The sequence below is a fragment of the Excalfactoria chinensis genome, chromosome 7 (assembly GCF_039878825.1).
Source record: "Excalfactoria chinensis isolate bCotChi1 chromosome 7, bCotChi1.hap2, whole genome shotgun sequence".
NCBI lineage: Eukaryota > Metazoa > Chordata > Aves > Galliformes > Phasianidae > Excalfactoria > Excalfactoria chinensis.
Genome location: NC_092831.1, coordinates 25,438,671 through 25,458,116, shown reverse-complemented (window position 1 = coordinate 25,458,116; position 19,446 = coordinate 25,438,671). Strand labels below are relative to the sequence as shown.

Here is a 19,446-nt window from a genome sequence, read left to right as displayed (position 1 = left end):
AGTTTTCTACCATTTGATACGGATCGGCTACTAAGGATGGGAAGATACAAGGCTGTCTAATAATGTGAGAGGTATGATATAAGAGCAACTACTCCTGCTACAAGTCACACACAGCCGTTCCTTGTCCACAAACAGTTGTGATATACGTGCTCAGAACATGAGGCTGAGCAGCAGCATTTACATCAAATTATTGTAGCTTGTCTCTTGACATTTTGCAAGCACTTCTGTACCACACCACCTTCTCCTTCCCCGTGTGAAAGAGTAGGCATTTTAAAACATTTCTTTTGCATCTTCTCAAACAAAGACACTTATTTGGTTTTAGCAGGGACACAGGCACTACGTACAGTGCTGCAGAAAGGCACAGGGAGAGGACAGCTCAGCTTTGTCACCCTGTTTTGATGGCCTTGCTCTCTGCTGAGGGGAAAGAAGCAAAAGGAAACACAAATCTTGCCCCTTCTCAAGGGCAATGACAAATAGCCACTGGTACATGCTGAACTGCTGCTGTTTTTATAAACAAAGTCGCTCCTTAAGTGCCAACATGTGCTAGTCACAGCCATGTTTAAAAGAAAAAAGGAACAACAACAAAAAGCCCAGTGTTGTGATTTGGATGATAGAAGGACCATTTTGCATAGTTTAAACTGCCTGAAGAGCTCCATTCATTTAACAGAAACTTCCAGGCAGAAGAAAGCCAGCTAGAAGCCTGCCACTAAAGACACAGGTAGCATTGGGAAGCACCTACCAGGTCATACGCAGCCAGAACCTTTTTCTGCACATCGGGCATGGTCCCCAGAGGCTCTAGGTAAGGAAATCCATCTTTCATACAGAGGGTAACAGAGGGTGCATTCTCACTGCTTACAAGCCTTGAGGACAGGGTCAGGATGCACTGCTTCAGGCTTGCGATGGGTGGCAGCCCACACAGCTCTTTAACGGACACCATGGCATTCTGGAGGAAGAAAAAGAAATAGTTTTGCATAAATCCGCACTAGCCATCAGTTCCCCACCTGCCAGCATACAGTCATTGCTTCGGGGCTTCCCTCTCCACCAGGTGTCCACATACAGGCACAAGCACACCTTCAAGCTTGGAAGGGTCACGTTACCATTTGGAGAATTTTAAGAGTTTTGCTTTCATACTCAAGATGTCAACAACACAACATTGCCAGGGCTATCCCAGTGGGTAGTTTTGCAGCTACTCTGCATTGCAAATCTAGCCCCCGTGGGGACAAGTTTTGGTCACAAGTTTATCAAGCCACCAGCCTAAAATACTATTTCTTTTCTCAACTCTTTGGAGTCCGATTGCTTTTGATGCTGTAATCGCCTCACTCTCCTGTCACTATCATCCTCCAGCAAGAACAAATTCGACAGACCTCATATTTCCCATGGGAAAGGCAGGCAGGAAAAACATACTTTGTTTTCAGCCCTGCATTACCACATCATAAAGAAACACAAACACTCTTTCTCCTTCATAGGTCACATGTAAGAAAATCAATACTGGATATGCAGGTCAAACCCAACTAGCATATGAGAACTTATTTATTTATCAAGTCAGTGGATGTATGGCTGACTCACCCTCAATAATTTAGCTTCTCAAGTCATACAATCTGTGACCACGACACCAAAAAAATCTAAGTGACAGAATAATATAACAACTCATAACTCACCCCACAATGTCCTCGTGAAAAAAGTCAAATGACCAACTAATTAACAGAGAAGTCCCTCATTAATCAAATACATTAGCATGGAGTTGAATCTAATGACTACAACTTCACAGAGCGTTCCCAAGAACAAGATCTGGTACTGAAATTTTGTTTGGCAGGCAGATTAATGCTATTTCTGAGTTAAGTCAAAGAACATTTTCTTTCATTATAGTGCATGTACATAATCCTGACCTAGACAGAAGGTGGAGTCAGCAGCTCAAACTAGTTACTTTCAAGGCTTGCAGGAAAGGGAAGGCTGGGAAGAGTTTCCCATTCTTAAAAATATGCTTAGACTATTCCTCTGGGAGTAATTTAAAACTTATGTCATTTTGTAAACTTTTCTAGCTGCCAACATTTAATTTGCTTTAGACTCCATCCAGAAGAGTGGGGTCAACAAAGCGATATGCATTTTTCTCCTGTTTTCAAGACAGAAAAATGAATTGTTTATGTGCCTTTACCAAGGAGATAGTCAGTTGTGGCTGATTTCAGCTTTTCATTAAAGGAAACTCTTTGTTTAATTGCTCCTCAGTTTTGTTTCTAGGCAGTGCATGGACCTCTGAGCTGAGCTCACACTTACCAAACCTGCCCAGCACAGCAGAAGACAGCACCAAGTTGGCCTGGCCTTGCTGTGGCATCACCTCTTGCTGCCCACAACAGTATAACCCAGGCACTTATGCACAGTGAGCTCTGGCTGCTCTTAGAGCAGCTCAGGCAAGCAGACAAGGCGCCAGGAGAGCATCTGAGCCATGGTGCATCACCATTGTCTGGGCAGGCACTCAGCCAGGCAAGGCAATACAGCTATTTAGCAAGGCAGAAATTATAACCCAAGCAGCCGTCAGCTGTGTACATTAAACATTCGCAGCCCTTGGCTGAACAGTGGCAACAGGCGCTCAGGGCAACGAGCTGTTCTTAGCATGATGGGTTTCTGTGGTGTAGACAATAATGACACATCTACTGACTGTTTCTCACACTCAGACCAAAAGAAAATAAAATAGCATAGCCCTCACTGAGTTAGCAAAATAAAAGCTTGCTGACATTTTCCAGCAAGAAATGCAAAGAAATGAAGTTTTTATGATTTGAGGATGTAAAAGTACCTTCCGGTTTCCTTTTCCAGATAAACATAGTCAGTAAAGTGTGTGTTCAGAGAGGATATATTGATTTTTAAACATTTTTTTTTTTTGCCTAGCCACATATCTGCTTGTTAGGTAACACCTGTAACTGTCAGCCTTTATGAAGCCCATTTAAAAGCTGAGATGGCTGTGGGCCTGACACTTCTCCAGTTTCAGCAAGCTTTCCCTACTGGCAGGGCTCTCATCAGGACCTCTGCTGCCACGTTCAGTATACACCAATGCAGACAACAGCCATACCTGCATGTTCTCTCTCATGTCGGTGGCCTCTCGTAGTGGATGCACAGCCAACTTAAAGATGTCGTCGATAGTTTTGAGCCCCGTGTTCCTCAGCATGGTGTACTCCCTCGCTTTCTTTCCTATCCTCACTGAGAGGCTGCGCTTTTGGGCCTTTCCACCTCCACTCCGATTGGTTATTGCAATATGAACAAACAGCGTAACGTGCTCCATGATATCACCAACGAAAGACCGCAGCGGTATGTGCCGGTATCCAGGCTGCAGGCACTCCAGTGGGATGGTATACTGACCTATGAACTCATCCCCAATGTAGTCATCATCCAAAACAACAAAACGGATCATGGCCAACTCTGGTAGATTGATCTGGAACTCAAAGCTCTCATCAAAAATTGGATTATCACTGTTTTGCTGAACAGTTTTAGTTCTTTGTTCTGTGCAATCCGCAGGAATCCCATGAATTTCTATACAAACGTAAGGATCTATAACATCCCCCTTTGCACACGCACCTTTGGGCTTTGGAAAGTTCTGTCCACTGATTATTTTAACATGTAGAACTTGGGGAGAAACCCCCGGCACAATGCCCTTTGTATTTGCACTGAAATAAGACACTTCCTCACGCATTACTGAAGGCCTGAGAACATACCCGCATCCACCATTCTGTAGAAACCAGCCAGTATGCAGGTCCATCATGGGCCCTGGAGTCTGATAGTTCATTGCCACTATCTGACAACCACAATTCCAAAAATCTTGAGGATTCAAGTTACTGGAGTCTATCCTCATAGCACTCGGGTACACCCTGGAAAGAAACTTTTTGTTGTAGTTGACAAAATCTTCAGGGAATTCGTTTGCAATTCGACTGGCTTCTGCTTCACTAAAGGAGCAGATTTCCCAATAATTTTGAGCTTTCATGGATGTCTCAAAGTCTTTGTATTGGACAGATTTGCATAGGGACACCAAGTCAGACAACTCCTTGCAGAGCCAGATCAGCTTTGGTTCCCTTGAGAAGTCTTCTGAAAGTCTCCGGGATATTTCAGCCTCTTCATCTTCATCTGTGACTTCCCCTTCTAGTATATCCTGGTCGCAGGGTAGCTTCTTGCCCTTTACGATGATCTTCCTTTTCAGTTTCTCAGGTGATGGGAGGTAGGCTTCTGAAGTTAAAGGTGTCTCCGTGTAGAGTTGGTTTCCAAAGATCCTTTTCATGTGTTGTACTACAACCTTCTGCTGTTGCACGGAGCAGTGGTTCCCTAAGCAGAGAATAAGGGGGTATTCTGATGCAAAGAAAGCCAATTTGTTTATCACCTCAATAACATTTTGAAATGAAAGTGGCGATGTCATGTTGTTACGGTTACAAATAATGGGCTCATTATCTGGGCCATCACAGACATCTAGTTCAATACTCCGGCAACTCATTTTTAAAGCTCTGATGTAACCATTGATATCAGCCGGCCCTCTGAGTTGGTCTTCAATTAGATATGTATTGTGGGATGCATTGATGTAGTAATGTGACAAGGGCTGTGTCATGTCTTGGACAATCTTTTTGTGCTCGGGATCAAAAATATCACATTCTGGGGACAGCAAGTATTGAGTAAATCCATCAATTGCAAGAAAACCTTTCAAACGTCCTTCTTGAGAAAGTTCATATCTGCGTATAATATCTAGACACATTTCTTCTGTTATGTGGGTCACTCCTTGCTCAGCCTCTAAAAACAGCATGAGGTCATTGGCATCTAGATACTCTTTGTTTTTAGATATCTGCACAAGTAAGAAATAAACTTCAGGTCTTGTGCAAAGTTCGCAGAATGCTTCACAAAATTCCTCTTCTGTTACTCGTGTTGTCAGTTTCTCTTTGCTCTTCTGGATTTCCTTGAATTTTAATCTAATTTTTGATTCCTTTAAGGTGGGGTTAAGCTTCTTTATTAGTTCCACAGATGTATCTTCTAACATTATGCCGTTACCGTCGACGTCTGCTGCTTCAAAGACAGTTTTCAGCCAGGCAAACCGTGGGGTATTATGGCTGCTTTCCATCAAATCCAGGGGTTGTTTGCTACGAGAAACCAAGTACCTTAATCCTGATACCCAAATATTGGCCACGTCAGCTGAATTGGCAACCAGGTCGAGGGACTCGTAGTTCTCACCATGAATTACCGACAGTGCACAGTCCTCAGAAATCTGGTCTGCAAGTCCATTATTCCTGAATGTTTCTGTGTTCTTCCCTAGTCTGATTTCTTTTATAGCAGAAATATCGAGCTTGGCTTTCTCAAGGTCCTTTTTGGAAGGCTCCCAACGAAGAGCCTGCAGGTCAGGATCCAAAGTAAAAAAACGGTTATAAATCCGGGAATTTGGACGAACTTTCTTCAGTTCACAGCCAGCCTGCATAAAGCTGATACAGTCACTAGCGCTGCTTATTTTCTTCTCTGATGGCATGCTGCTGAAGGACACTGTTTTCTTTCTTCCACATTTCTGGTTTGAAGGATCCTGTGAATAATTGTGTTTAAAGAGAGAGAAAAAAAAAGAATGATTAAGTTTTCTTTGGCTATTCCACAAGTATATAAATAATAGAGAAGATATGTTTATGTAAAGATAATTCATGTTCTCCTGAACCTCGAAACACAACATATTATCCCTTCCCACCATTCAGTTCCCTGCTGAGCTATAAAACAATCATAGAGTGACTTGACTGATGGCCACATTTCAGACACTAACTATCCATGAGTGATGTTTGCAGCTATTAAACTCTTCACCAGACCTCAGCAGCTTGCTAGAGGTATGAGGAGACAGCATTCAGTTGTGTCATGTCTTCAAAGGAGATATAGGGAGAGGGCTTCGTGCAAAGCTCCAGCACCTGATTAAGATTTGCTTAAAAGTTGGGTGGAACTTCATTTACAAACAGGATTTAAAAGATGTAGAAGGGAAACTTTGGGATAAAAAGGCATTAGAAAAGAGTCTCAGAGTGCATAGGAGGAGAAGGGGAAGAAGTCAACAGAGCAAGGCTGGGAGGAGAGTCTGTGACAGACCGCCAGGCCTGTGGGGCACACTTGAACGCTTGGCGCTCAGCATGAGAGTTCCTGAAATGCCTCTGCCTCTTTTCTGTCATCTTAGATACCTCATGTAAAATGACAACAAATCCAAACAAACTTGAGTCAGCCCCTTGAGATACACACTCAGGACAATCTGGGCTTTCTTATTTGTATGTTTTAGTATCATTTGCCAAGGGATGCTCTCACCAGGCAGAGAAGACCACCTCTGCACAGCCAGCAATGTGGCTTTCATGGATGATTGTGTGACAACCCCATTAACCCCACTGCTCAGCCACAACCTTCCTCACACTCACTCATTTCCATGAGTGTTTTAGAAAGCAATTATTTTGGAACTTCCTGAATACCAAGACTGCAAAATATCATGGGAAAATGAAGGACAACCAAGCAAGAAATCCCAAACCTTTTCTTTAGGACATATTTTCTAGCTCCTTTTGAGAAGACACTTAGGCACACGTGACTGTCATTACAATATCAACTACCTACTTAACTGCTGGATGTAAACCCAGCTGCCTGCAAAGCTTTTTGCAATTTTAGCTCAGCAACTAAATTGAAGTCTTTGCCCACATATTATCAATTCAAAACATTTCACAATAATTACAAACTGCGAATCATTCTTTTTCTCTGCATGAATTCCATCTAATCCGCTAGTATTCAAACAATCCACCAACTACAAAACATCATTTTTAAAACACTGTTCAAGGCTGTAATTCATATAGTCATAAACTTCTCACAACTGCTTTCCCTTCCATTTCCCAGAGATACTACTCCAGCTCTCTGCCTTCTGCCACTGAAGGGACTTCTGCTGCCTGCCTGGATCTCAGGTGAGGAAATCTTGCTGGGTTCTGGCACACAGCCTTCCACCCCACTGCACTCAGGCTCAGTTCTGAGGAGCACATCACACACCAGCTTCCCAACAGCCCTGGGGACCCAGTCTGAGATAACAGAATCAGTAAGTTCCTCAAACCTTTACACCTTGGACTGCACCATCAGCTGGTTTCCTGCAGCTCCCACACATCTGCTGTATCATTCAGCCTTCCTCAATTCATGCTGCCCTGCAAATCCTGAATTAAACACCCTAGTACTAGTCATGCTGTGCATCCTCTCCCATTGCTATCTTCTTGCTGCTCCTCACTGTCTGTACTCAAGCAGGATCTCGCATAGCTTTGCCATCCAGACCACAAGTCTTGGTGAGAATGCCTTCACTTGTAATTGGCATTTTTGTATAGACAGTTCCAGCACATTAGTCAGCAGAAACAGTACTACAAAATTGCTGTTGTCATCCGCTCACTCCATTCAAAAACATCTAATATATTCCCAAAACACCGGACACATACAAATGGACTTAAAGTCACGGGATCTGCTGGGAATAAACTCAAAACCACTAAACTTCTTAGGTTAAAGATTTCTCATTGAACTGCTAAAGGGACTTCTGTTGACAGGAAGAATCACGTTAGCCATTTATTGAAGAACTTATTATAAGAATAGGTATTAGGGGAGAAAGTAAAAAGTCAATGAGCTGAGTGCCTTGGGTCAGCTACTTTTTAAATTGGTCTTCTGCTAAAACATTCTGTGGTTGCATTAATGCAACATGTCTAAATACACATCTACAGCCATGAAAATATTCAAGCAGTACATGCTGATGAACATAAACAAATGCAGTCCATTACCCCTCACATTCTAGAAGAGGGCTTCCCCCACCACCACCACCTCTAATTTATTTAGGTTTAGGTAACCCCACAGTTAAACTATCACTCAATTGAGAATTTTAGGAAGGACTAAAGCATGCATTTTTTCCTCTGAGGTACCCAGTATTGGTTAGCAACAGAGGATTTGATGGTACGTGGAACGGCTTGGGTTGGAAGGGACCACAAGGATCACCAGGTTCTAACCCTCTGCCACAGGCAGTGCTGCCAACCACTAGATCAAATACTAGACCATGTTGCCCAGGACCCCATCCAATCTGGTCTCGAACATCTCTAGTGATGGGGCACCCACACCCTCTCTGGGCAGCTTGTGCCAGCACTTCACCACCCTTTCTGTGAAGAACTTCCCCCAACATCTATTCTAAACCTTTCCTCCATTAGTTGAAAACCGTTCCTCCTTGTCCTACTGCTCAGAGAAAGGCCAGCTCTTAGAAAACCACACACAAACAGGGTATCCTGAATAAGATTAGGAGAAACATTGGATCATGTTGGAATGCATTATTTCCTTTTCCATTTGATGCTTGTTACTCCTTGTTTGCCTCCATAACACCTGCAAGCTTAACTTCAATCCATAGAGTGCCTTCCCCCGAAATATGCTGAGAATAGTTGCCAATAAACCCAGAAGCAATTAAATTCAATAGCATTTATTGGTTTGCACTGCATCCAGAAAAAGAGGTCCAGGCATTAGCTTCACAGTCCTATGCATCTTTTTTCTTTCCTGGTGCATTTTGAAAATGAAATACACTTCAAAGATGACACTCATTTAACACAGCTTAGTGAAATAGCAAGCACAAGCTACATATTGTTTAAGAATAGCTGGCATCCTGTGGTTTAAAACAAATAAATAAAACCTTCATAAACATATTCAGCTGAACAAACCTGCTTTCGGCTTCACCCTTCCCCACCTTTATGACCCCTTTTGCACGCTCTCTAATAGTTCTTTCTCTGTGGCACCCTCCCTCTGCATGGTGGCAGTGCTGGGCCTGGTGCCCCTCAAGGGTTCAGTTGGCCCTTTTGGCTCCGGGCACACTGCTGGACTCTGATTCACCTGCCATCAGCCAGCAACCCCACATCCTTTCCTGTGGAGCATCTCTCCAGCCTCTTGTCCCCAGTCTGAATTATCTGAGTGCCGGCCTGCCTTACATCCTGAAATTGCAAATGACCGTTCCTAAAGACTGCTGAAGGAGGGATGCAGAGCCCCAATCCTAAAATAGTAGAAGCTCTTCTGCTGCACACATCATCCTCGTCACAGGGACTGGATACATAAACAGTGGGATCAGTAAGCCATCAGCAGTTGTGGGAAAACTCCACCCTATCCAGCCTAACCTCTGACCACTCAGCCTTCTGCTGTTTAAATCAAAGAACTAACAGAAATAAATATGCGAGATTTAAAAAGAAAAATATACGTATAAACACTTTCCACCTCATCCCACTGCCTTTAGCAAAAGTACAGGACAGAAATCGTTGAGTCTGAAGTTAGGAAACAGGACACTAATAACGGCTGTAAAATCGCAACCCGGCACACGGACTTAAAGCGTAATTTATCTGAAATCAAATTACCTGAAGGACCTCTTACACATCAACAGCATTCCAAGATTCTAAGGAGCACAAGAAAGGAGAAAAGCTTCTCTAACTGAAGACACCAAAAGCCTTTAAAGAGCTGCGGGGCTTCTGTGAAAGGCTGTTAAATTCAGTATTGATGTTGAGAGCTAAACTCGTTAAGTGCAGTTAAGAGCCATTTCCCCAAAAAGCAATTCACATTTTCACCAGTGAATATCACCACAACAAAAGAAAAGCTTAATTCTGAGCTTTGCCGTTTAAGTGAACTTAGCACTAAGAAATCAATAACAGACAGCTTAGCCTGTCCTCACAAATACATTGTGATAAATGGTGCATCCTAAAAACTATCTGTTCTGGAAGCACCAGATGATCCACTTAATTGGCCAGCTGATTACCTGATCTTATTTTTATTCCAGGAGAAATCAACCAGCTCTACACGGAAATCAAAAGAATCCCACTGAGTAAGGATACTCATTTTGATCTTTTAAGATGCTTCCAGGTATTTGTCATACACAGAGAGAATCCCAACCCTCCAGATTTTAAAGGCGTACAAAAACTGCAGCAGGAAAAATGTATCCTTATGTTAAAGAATTCAGCGAGTCACTAACACCACTGCAAATAACTTGTAGCTGGTTGACCTGTGATAGTGTAATTTTTCTTCAATCAAGTAAAGCAGAGCAAAGAGAACACTAAGTCAGTGTTGGTGTTAGGGCAGCAACTGGACCTCACCCACGAGGCAACTCAAAGCATGAACCCACAGCACTGGCAGGCTATTACTACAGGTAGCAATGCTCTTTACAGAAACATATCTATTATTTGGACTCAAAGATTTATTTGTTTATTTTTGTGAATCTCAGCCATATTCTGGCCATCAGCACAGAGCACCCAGGAAAAGTCCATTTCACGGATTTCATCTGTTCTCATTACAGCCTCTGCTGTCAGAACGAACCAATGTGCTGAACTCCCTGTAATCTCCCCTAGCAAGGCCTGTAGGATGCAAGTATCAGACATCCACTGAAACATTCATAGAACAGCAAAGAAAAGGTTATATACTTAAATATTTCATCCATGCTGGCAACTGATAGCACAAAATAGCCAGGAATGCACAGGCACTCAACAACCAGACAACATCTTGAGGCAGCCATAGGGATTCTGCCTTGCACTTGGGAATCATAGAATGGTTTGGGCTGTAAAAGGCCTTTGAGATTCATCTGGTTCCAAACCCCTGCTAATGGCAGGGATACCTCCCTGTAGACCAGGTTGCTCACAGCTCCATCCAGCCTGGCCTTGCATGTTTCCAGGGAGGAGGCATCCACAATCTCACTGGCAGCCTATTCCAGTGTCTCATCACCCTCACAGCACAGAATTTCTTCCTAATAACTAGTCTAAATCTACCCTCTTCCAGTTAAAACCATTTCCGCTCATCCTGTTGCTGCCTGCCCTTATAAAAAGTCCCTCCCTGGCTTTCCCATGGGCTCCTTTCAGGTGCTGGAAGTCTGCTGTAAGGTCCTCTCAAAGCCTTTTCTTCCGGCTGAAGATTCCCCAGCTCTCAGCCTGTCCTCATAGTGGAGGTGCACCAGCCCTCTGATCACTTTTGTGGCCCTATTCTGGACTCCAATAGCTCAAAACACATAGCTCAACAGATTAACAGAGCAGATGATAACGCTGCAGAAGTCTTATCACAGCAAAATTCCTGCTAATTCAGGGATCTGAGCATATGTGGAATAAGAACTGTATCTAAAGTTTAACACACCCACTCTTAAAAACTGAGATATACACCTAATGGAATAAACAATACAATAACAACATTTTCAGCAGGCTCCTTTGAGCTCCCCAGGATCACCCAGCTGCTGGGAAAGGTTAAGGAAGGACTGTCACCAAGACTGGTGATAATAACTTTACCGTGAGCTTCTCATCAAAAAGGGAAGAAATGTCACCCTGCAGAATGGGTGCTCTGAGGGCAGGAAAACGCAGTAAAGAAAGTAGCTCAAACTTTGCTGAGATGCTGGATGGTCCCCTCTGGAGAAATGCAATGGAGGATATAATTATAATAGCTTATCTGCTTTCCTCTTCTCTCCACTACTAAAAAGGCCTTTTCAAATACAGGAGTGTAGGCTGGAGAGAAATGACCCGGTGCCAGAGAGAAAAGAATGGCTGGAAGAGATCTGAGAAAAACATTGGAACCGACACGATTTGCTATTCAAAGAATGTTTTGTTGTGTAGATTTGTGTTGTTTAAATCGCTAGCATTGCCACATCCATTCAATTAATCCTTAGAGGAGAGTATAGGAAAAAAGTGGCAGAACGTGAAGACACCATCTGGGAGCACTTTCCAAAAACAAAGTCCACCTAACAGAAGAAAGGTTTCTTTTCTGGCACGGTGTGACACTGTAATTACTATTCCAACTTTTTTATTATTGTTATTTTAATGATTAAGGCCATGCAGCATAAAGTCAAGAAAGCATTCAATGCCTGTAATGATCCTACCACTTCCCAGCTCCTTCTGCCATGGTTGGTCCTCAGGTTCTCTCTTTACACCTCATCATTCAGCTAGTTTCCACAAAGGCATCCCATACTGAAGTATGTAACTCCTTTCTATCCAGAAATAAATTCCTGCACAACAGTTCAATGCACACACACAGCACCTCTGAATAATGCTGTGGAAGACCCTACCTGATGTAAATTTCTCATAGATCTTCATTCTCCCTCTGGAACATAAACCTTTATGAATCCCCCCAGTGCCAAATCTGTTCCGAGTTGTATTTAACCACATAGCTTTAGTTTGGAAGGGACTCACATAGCCAACTGGACTTTATGTCTCCAAACACCATGTCTCTCAACTGTCCTGTTATTTCCATACATTTTGCTTTCTTGCAAACTGTAATGCTTGTGAGCCTCTAAGAGCATCCTGGACATGGACTGAATTTATCTTCATGCTCTAAAGAAATATAAACCTGAGAAAGACAGAGAGGCTGTTTGTCTTCAAGCACAAGCAGTAATGGCAAGCCCTGGGAAAATGAGTTCTCAGCTGCAGTGTTCCAAGGAGATCTCTGTAGTACAAACCCTCAGTATTCTACAGATTCTCTTTTCAATGCACTTGGTGGCAAAAATTAAATGGGGTGTTTGCTTAAAGCAACTAACCCTACAGTAGCAGTCTCAGACCTGTCTTACAGAGCTTCTCACTCCCTGCAAAGCAAAGCACAGCTCCTATTAGCCTCTCATCTGCAGACAAGTAGAATGTACTGAGAAACATGAGATCTGTGCTACTTCAAACCACAGAGGAGTTAAAAACCAAGGGCCTTCAGTAAATACTAGGTGGCAAAGCACAAGTCTCTCTCAGGCTGGGAGGTCCCAAGTGACTTAGATCTAATTGATCAGAGTTGTGCCTTAAATCCAGTCTGGAGACAAGTCAGTGCTAAGAATAACTGGTGGAGTTCAGACAATATGAGCTTTTCCCATTTATGCTTACATTAAACTTGTGAATTGGTTTAAAGGTTTACAGAGGTGACTGCTTCATATTGATCAAAGCATGGAGCATGGCAGAGAGGGCTACAGCTAAAGAGCCTTCACAGAAGGTTGGGATGGGAAACCCTGCTCCTGGCTGCTGCTGCTGCAATGCTGTTCAACAACACACACTGAAGACAGAGCCCCACTCTGAAGTGTATGTGTAAAACTGAGCAAGGGGCAATACTTAAAGATGAGTGAGCTTCATTCTGGTGACAGATTCATGGGATCACATTGCAAGGAAGATAAATCCCATTCATTAGTGTACCTGTACAATCTAAGCAAGTTATTCTTTTGGCATAATAAACAAGAAGGAAAAAAAAACAAAAACAACCATGAAGACCTGGGCTATAAAGCTGGGAAACATCAATGCCTTAGCACATTCCTGACAGCACTGTGCATATACAAACCAGGAAGACTTGGAAATTCCATTGGCAAACATAGCACAGGCTTTACCCTGGCATAAGGGCTGCCCTGGCTCTGGGGAGTAGGAGAATGAGCACTGCAGCACTGACACATCTCAGCACAGCATTAACATTCATCTCATTTGCTAGTGAGAGATTGGTTGGCTCCACAGCAAGCACAAAGGATGTCACCACACTATCTTCCGAAAACATGGAGACTACAGCACCTCAGCACCTTCCCACTGTCACCAGGTAATAAAGTATTCAGCAACTGCTCCGTATGCTTGTGCTACGTGCTAACATTCCCTGTATCCCTTGTATAGAGAAAGAAAACCACAAACCTAAACTAAAATTAAGGAGGGTTTCACTGAGAATTTGACATAGTTGAATTTTTAAGATTAAAAAATAAAGAAGTCTTCAGACAATAAGATAAAAAGAGAGAGATCTCCATTATATCCATGGGAAGCCCTTAAAATGTGACACAGAATAGCGACCAATAGGGTGTAGCGAAATCACCTAAACACTCTCAGATCTTCACTCTGTCCATGGAAAACAATACCAACACCAGACAAGCCAGAAAGAAGGAGATGCTACTTAAAAACTTTGTCTTTTGAGCAGGAAATAAAATTAGCTACAAGAAAGCGTTATGTTACAAACAGAAAATAGGAAATGTCGTGGGTTATGAAGTGGGACATATTTGGTGCCCATATTTGGGCACTTTCATTCAGGATTTAACAGTTTCAATCAGTAGCTGAATTAAATAGTGAGTCAATCTACTTTAAGAAGGCCTTCAAATTAAGTTTCCTTCTTGACGTTGTAGAAATTCAGAATGTAGACTGACATTGTTACAGAACACGGATGATTATATAAAGATCAGTACTGTCGTATGATACATTCACCAGCTCAAAGTTGACATATGCAAAGTAAAAAAAGACAACTTCAAAAAAAGAAAAAGAGGAAAAAAAATTGGATAGCTGGCCATGGTCATAACCTCCCAGTGAATACAGCAGAGTCTCCACCAGCAGAAACACATTCATCATCACTCCCTCCAAAACCACGTCTCATGAGATCAAATGTGATTTCATTTAAGTGTTATACAGTGGAGAGTAGACCAGATTTCCACAGTGTATTTTGGCCTGATTAACTAGATATTAGCTCAAAAATTCTATCTTATATTTTTCCAGAGAAAATTGTTGAATGTTACTATGCCCTCTGGTCTGGTATCATGGTGTTGTAGAGTACTTGGCACCAGGGACCCAAAACAGGACGGCCAACTTAATTTCATTCTGAATCTTATAACAATCCTCCAGGAATAACATGTGTAATCCAATAAGCAACCCAAATCTCCATACTCTAATCATATTATTTTAAGCCCCTTATAATCAACTTATATTATTTTTTCATTAATCACATTTATGCTGGTTCACATCAACCCCAACCCCTACATACAACAACAAAGATCCAAACCATAATAATAATTAAAAAAAATCAATAGAATAAGGTAGATAAATTCTTTTAATGGGACTGTTTTTCTAATTGTCACTCATAATTGAATTATTCAATTGGTTGAGACAGACGGCAAAGATGAATATGAACTATGTGGATAAATATTGCTTAATCGATCTGTAAGGTAGTTGGGGTGAAATTTTGCCTCAAGGGTGTAGCCTGAACATCCTGGCTTTCTGTAAGAGACAAAAGCAACCTGAGTACACCTGAGGAAGGCATTAGTTCCTCCAAGGAAACTGTAATGAACTTAGGAAAGTGTCCTTGAGGTGCAGGAGGGTACAGTCGGGTACAAATGGCAGCACACTAAGTACTTTACTTCCACTTGTAGGGTTGTTTCTTTCCTTAGCATCTATGTACATCGCGCTATAGGCACTGTACTCACCTTCAGCATCCCCAGGTTACAAAGCTAAACACTAGGCTTAAGTTATGCCTATGGATGTAATCCCCGTGTAAAGAGCAGCCTGTGCCAAGCCATGAGCCCTGCTGCTGCACTCTGGTAGGGAAAGAGGGAGTTGGCCTGGCTAAAACCAATATATAAATAAAACAGGGATTGCAGTGATTTACTTAGTGTCAGCATAACAAGTTAAATGTCTGCCTTAGAAGCAAAGATTTCCCCTGTACTACAAAGGAAACAAGTACTCAAGGGACAGCTGTGGTAGCCTCATTAAATCACAGTACATGAATCTAATAAGTAGGCATACAGCAAATTCCTAGCAACGTAGACTCTGAATGTTTGCATTACTCATCAAAATCAGGAGTAAAAGATACAGGTTAGGAGTGCTTTGTTAAGCAACCAGCAGCACCACAAACATCCAGTTTATTTAAAGAATTATTGATTTCCTCTAGTGAGATGTTAACTTCTTTTTTATCCCATTCTTCAAAACAATGTACCTTCAAAGGCAGAACGTCCCTACTTCCAGGAGCTCAGATTTTTGTTTGCTTTGCTTAAATAAATACAGGACTGTAGTAATGCAGTAATGTAATTTCACTCTAGTCATGTACTTTGGCAATTATCATTCCTTTTTCTCATAAGTGAATTAGCTGCACACCTGAATATTACAGTCTGTTGGGTTTCACGCAGCACATGCATCATATGGTTGAAATTCAGCACCTACCTGGCATCATTGTTTCCATACAGCTTAACATTTAAATATTATAAATTAATGGCCATAAGGGTATTAAAAAAAACCCAACAACTATCTAACCATGGTACAATTCTAATCTAACTGCTGTATAGCACTGTGCTCAGTACTTCATGAGGAGAAAGAAACACCTAAATGAACCCCCCCCCCCCCCCCCCCAGAAGTTATGTACACATGGCATACTTAGAAAATATTCAGCTGGAATCTCTACCAGAAAATTGGTACCACTACCTTCAAGTTGTGCCCAGTGACCCCTGGGAGACTGCCTGGAAAATACTTCTGGATTTGGACTTGTCACGCTCATAGGATTCAAAAACGTTTCTGGAGCATAGAGGTGGGTATCTCCAATATAATACTGTCCCTTCCAGGTCTCTGATGTGCTGTGAGGGCACACATGCCTGTCCCCCTTGTCCCAGTCCACCAGCTCACCACTGCCACCAGAAAGAACAGGGATCTTGCTCCTGGTTTCACGTATAAATGCTTTAATGCTTTTCGCCAAGCAGCACAGTAACAGAACAGCTGCACTACTGTGCTTAACACACTAAATAACTCAATAATGCTGAAGCTAGAGATTTAATTTGAACTGGAGGATACCTGCTGCAGGGTGCATCTGATGGGGAACAAAAAATGCAGAGGTGTTGGGAGCTTTAATGAAGATACTGGGATAGGAACTGAATCCCACCTATCTTCAGTTTGCTCCATTATTCTAAATAAGAGAATATTTTTTTCTTCACTTAGAGTCTAACTTCATATGCACCTGATTGAGGGTGAGGATGGGCCCCTTCCACAGCAGTCACCATTCTTCCTGAGCAAAGAGTCCTTTCCTGCCACCACAGCTCACCTCCTCCAAGCAAAGCCACAAGCATCCCTTAACCTCCTGCTCAGCTGCCATTAGCACCAGCAAGAACACTCCCCTAACCAATCTGAATAGGACCAAAATGACATCCATTACGTACCAGCAGTGTTCGACTTCACAAATAGTAGCAGGAGTATGGCATGAGTGCACTATGCCTTGAAAGCTGGGACAAAATGCGTGACTTAGATTACACTGCAGAGAATATAGCAAAAGTCATACGTGCCAAGCAGACAACTGCATTTTCTACATTAGTACACAGTTAGGACAAGGATGGAAGCTACTTAAAGGGGGCACAAACAAAACCTTCAAAGGCAATTGCTGTTAACCACCATAGACCATTTTACCCTGGACACAAGTGAGCACAGAAGGCAATGCTGGCTCAATGGGTCCTTTAAAACAGCTTTTGATTTGCAGAAACTGTGTCGTTTAGCAGTTGCTCATGTAGAGCTTTAGTCATACAGACATTTAGTCCCCATAGTTATCCAGTTCACGTGTTAACATCCTCTTCAGTGTGAAAGAGGTGCCTGTTTGTTCATGCAGTACCTCCTCAAATCCTTTTTGAACAGCAGCGTCCTGGCTTTTCAAGACTTTCAGAGTCAACATCCCCAGTTAGGGGAAACATTTAGACTATATCCATTTAGAACCCGGCTATTTCTTTTTATATAAGCAAATGCAAGAAAAAGATCGATTTTAAATCTTTTTGTTGTTGTTGTTCTAAAATATCAACTTCCTGTTTTCTCCTTCTCCTTATTTTTTGTTCCTTCATGTGGGTGTGTGAGAAACCAACACTGACACGCTGCTCCATGACAGACAACGTGTACCAAACACAATGTATTTTGAGAAGCCAACTTGAAAGATCCGTTTTCACAGATGATACTGTACGTCTTCCAGCTGGTAGTCAAAGGGAAATGATATTACTGTAAATACGTTAATGTGTCTGTCTCTTAGTGCAAGATCAAAAAAAGGACAATAATTGAAAAATGAAAATTATAGGAATTACTTGCTTTGCCTGCCAGCTCTTCATGAAATTTCCAGTCTTAATCCTAAAGCAAAGCTTTACACAGACATATTTTATATCTGTTTGATTATAATAGCAAAGACTTCAGTAATACGTTTAAAAGAAGTACAGTATAATCACAGCTGTATCCAGAGAAATGCTCTGTTGTACCCAAGAGAATTTATCTGTCTTAATTAAGACTCATCTCTCAGAAGCAGAACATGGCAACTCTTATGTGAACTATCTTATCTAGTTGCACAACAGCTCTACTTATTGCATATGGCATACACTGCTTTTTGGTGCAGCTTCTAGCACCTTCCATCACGCTTATAACAGCAAAAATACAGAAATCAGAATTTGCACGGTGTGTCTTTGTGTTGAATGGTACGTGTATGCTTCAGCCTTGCATTTTACCAGGGGAATCAGCATGAAACACGAATGTCCTAACACTGCAGTGTGAACCAGAATGCAATGCCTTACTTCACACAGCCTTACCTGCCCATTAATGAAAGCGAGTCTAGACCACAGAATGGTGCATGAGGCTTGTGAAGATCCTGCTCTGATTTACAACTTATTTTCTGGACCCGTTCTTTCAAGATATGTTTGCACTCAGAAGAAAACAAAATACTGTAATAACAACTAAGTCATTCACAACTAGATTAAACAAACCTCATTAGAATTATCAGACAGAAATAACTCATTAACTGCAATGGCTTTTGTCCCTGCTGATTTCAATACTTAAGCTTTTAGAATAGGTTTTCATCTTTTAAATTCTATGCAAATAAGATGACTTGCAAGTTTGTTGTTCTTTCCCTGATAGTATTTTCAACTGGGATCATGACCATTATTCATCAAGAGAAGAAACATCATCAACATTCTGCATGCAGTGAAGAGGAAAACAGTTTTTAACTACATACTTTGTAAAAAATAAATAAATAAATGCATTTTAGCTCATTTTCTAAAGCCAACTGAATTATGTATCATGGAGCTTTTCAGCTACTGGGGATATTGAGGTATGTCGGCTACTCTGCATATGCTAAGTATTGACTATTGATCAAAGCACGCTGTTGCATCTCAGCAAATTGAAATGGCATCATCACACTCATGAAAAATGAATGCTTCATCAGCAGCCATTTGACATTTCAACGTGTCAGCATCCTAAGACACAAACAACAGTGAACTGCCCTGAGTCACGCACGGACAGCCAGCACAATGATTTCAGTCATGTTACCTCTGTGTTAAAGGGCTGGCACAGCACAAACTCAGTCATTGAGTTCCGTCCTCTGCCCTGACAAAATCTCATTTTATCCATCAGTAATCACATCATCCAGAAGAAACTCAAACACAACATAGAAAGGGGAACGGAACTACAAATCACACTGCCCAGAAACCAATCACTGTATTCAATTTTAAAAGATACACTTGAGAGTGGCCTAAACATACTTTTTGATGTTGAGGTCAATATGGATCTCTCTTAAGTGGCAGAAGGGAAGAAGCCAGGCCTGCAATAACTGAAGGGCAGAGCATTTCTCAAGGGCTGGCTGAGCTGGGCTGTCACATCCCTGGGTTCATAGCTTTCTTTCGGTTATACGCTGAGAACTTTAGTGCTGAACTTGGAGCGTTTTCTTGCCACCTGCCTGCGTGGAAACACAGGGTTGAAATCAAACTCTGAACTCTAA

At 42.0% G+C, this 19,446-nt stretch overlaps 1 protein-coding gene across 1 annotated transcript in view; it reads right to left on the bottom strand.

Annotated features, from left to right (window-relative positions):
* PLCL1 (phospholipase C like 1 (inactive)) overlaps nucleotides 1-19,446 on the bottom strand; it is a 171,730-nt gene that overhangs the window by 34,486 nt on the left and 117,798 nt on the right. The window contains exons 2-3 of the mRNA XM_072342157.1: nucleotides 3,062-5,533; nucleotides 740-943 (exon numbers count right to left, since the gene is read on the bottom strand). Of these exons, the coding sequence (XP_072198258.1) occupies nucleotides 740-943; nucleotides 3,062-5,533 (2,676 nt within the window). The remainder of the gene's footprint in view (nucleotides 1-739; nucleotides 944-3,061; nucleotides 5,534-19,446) is intronic.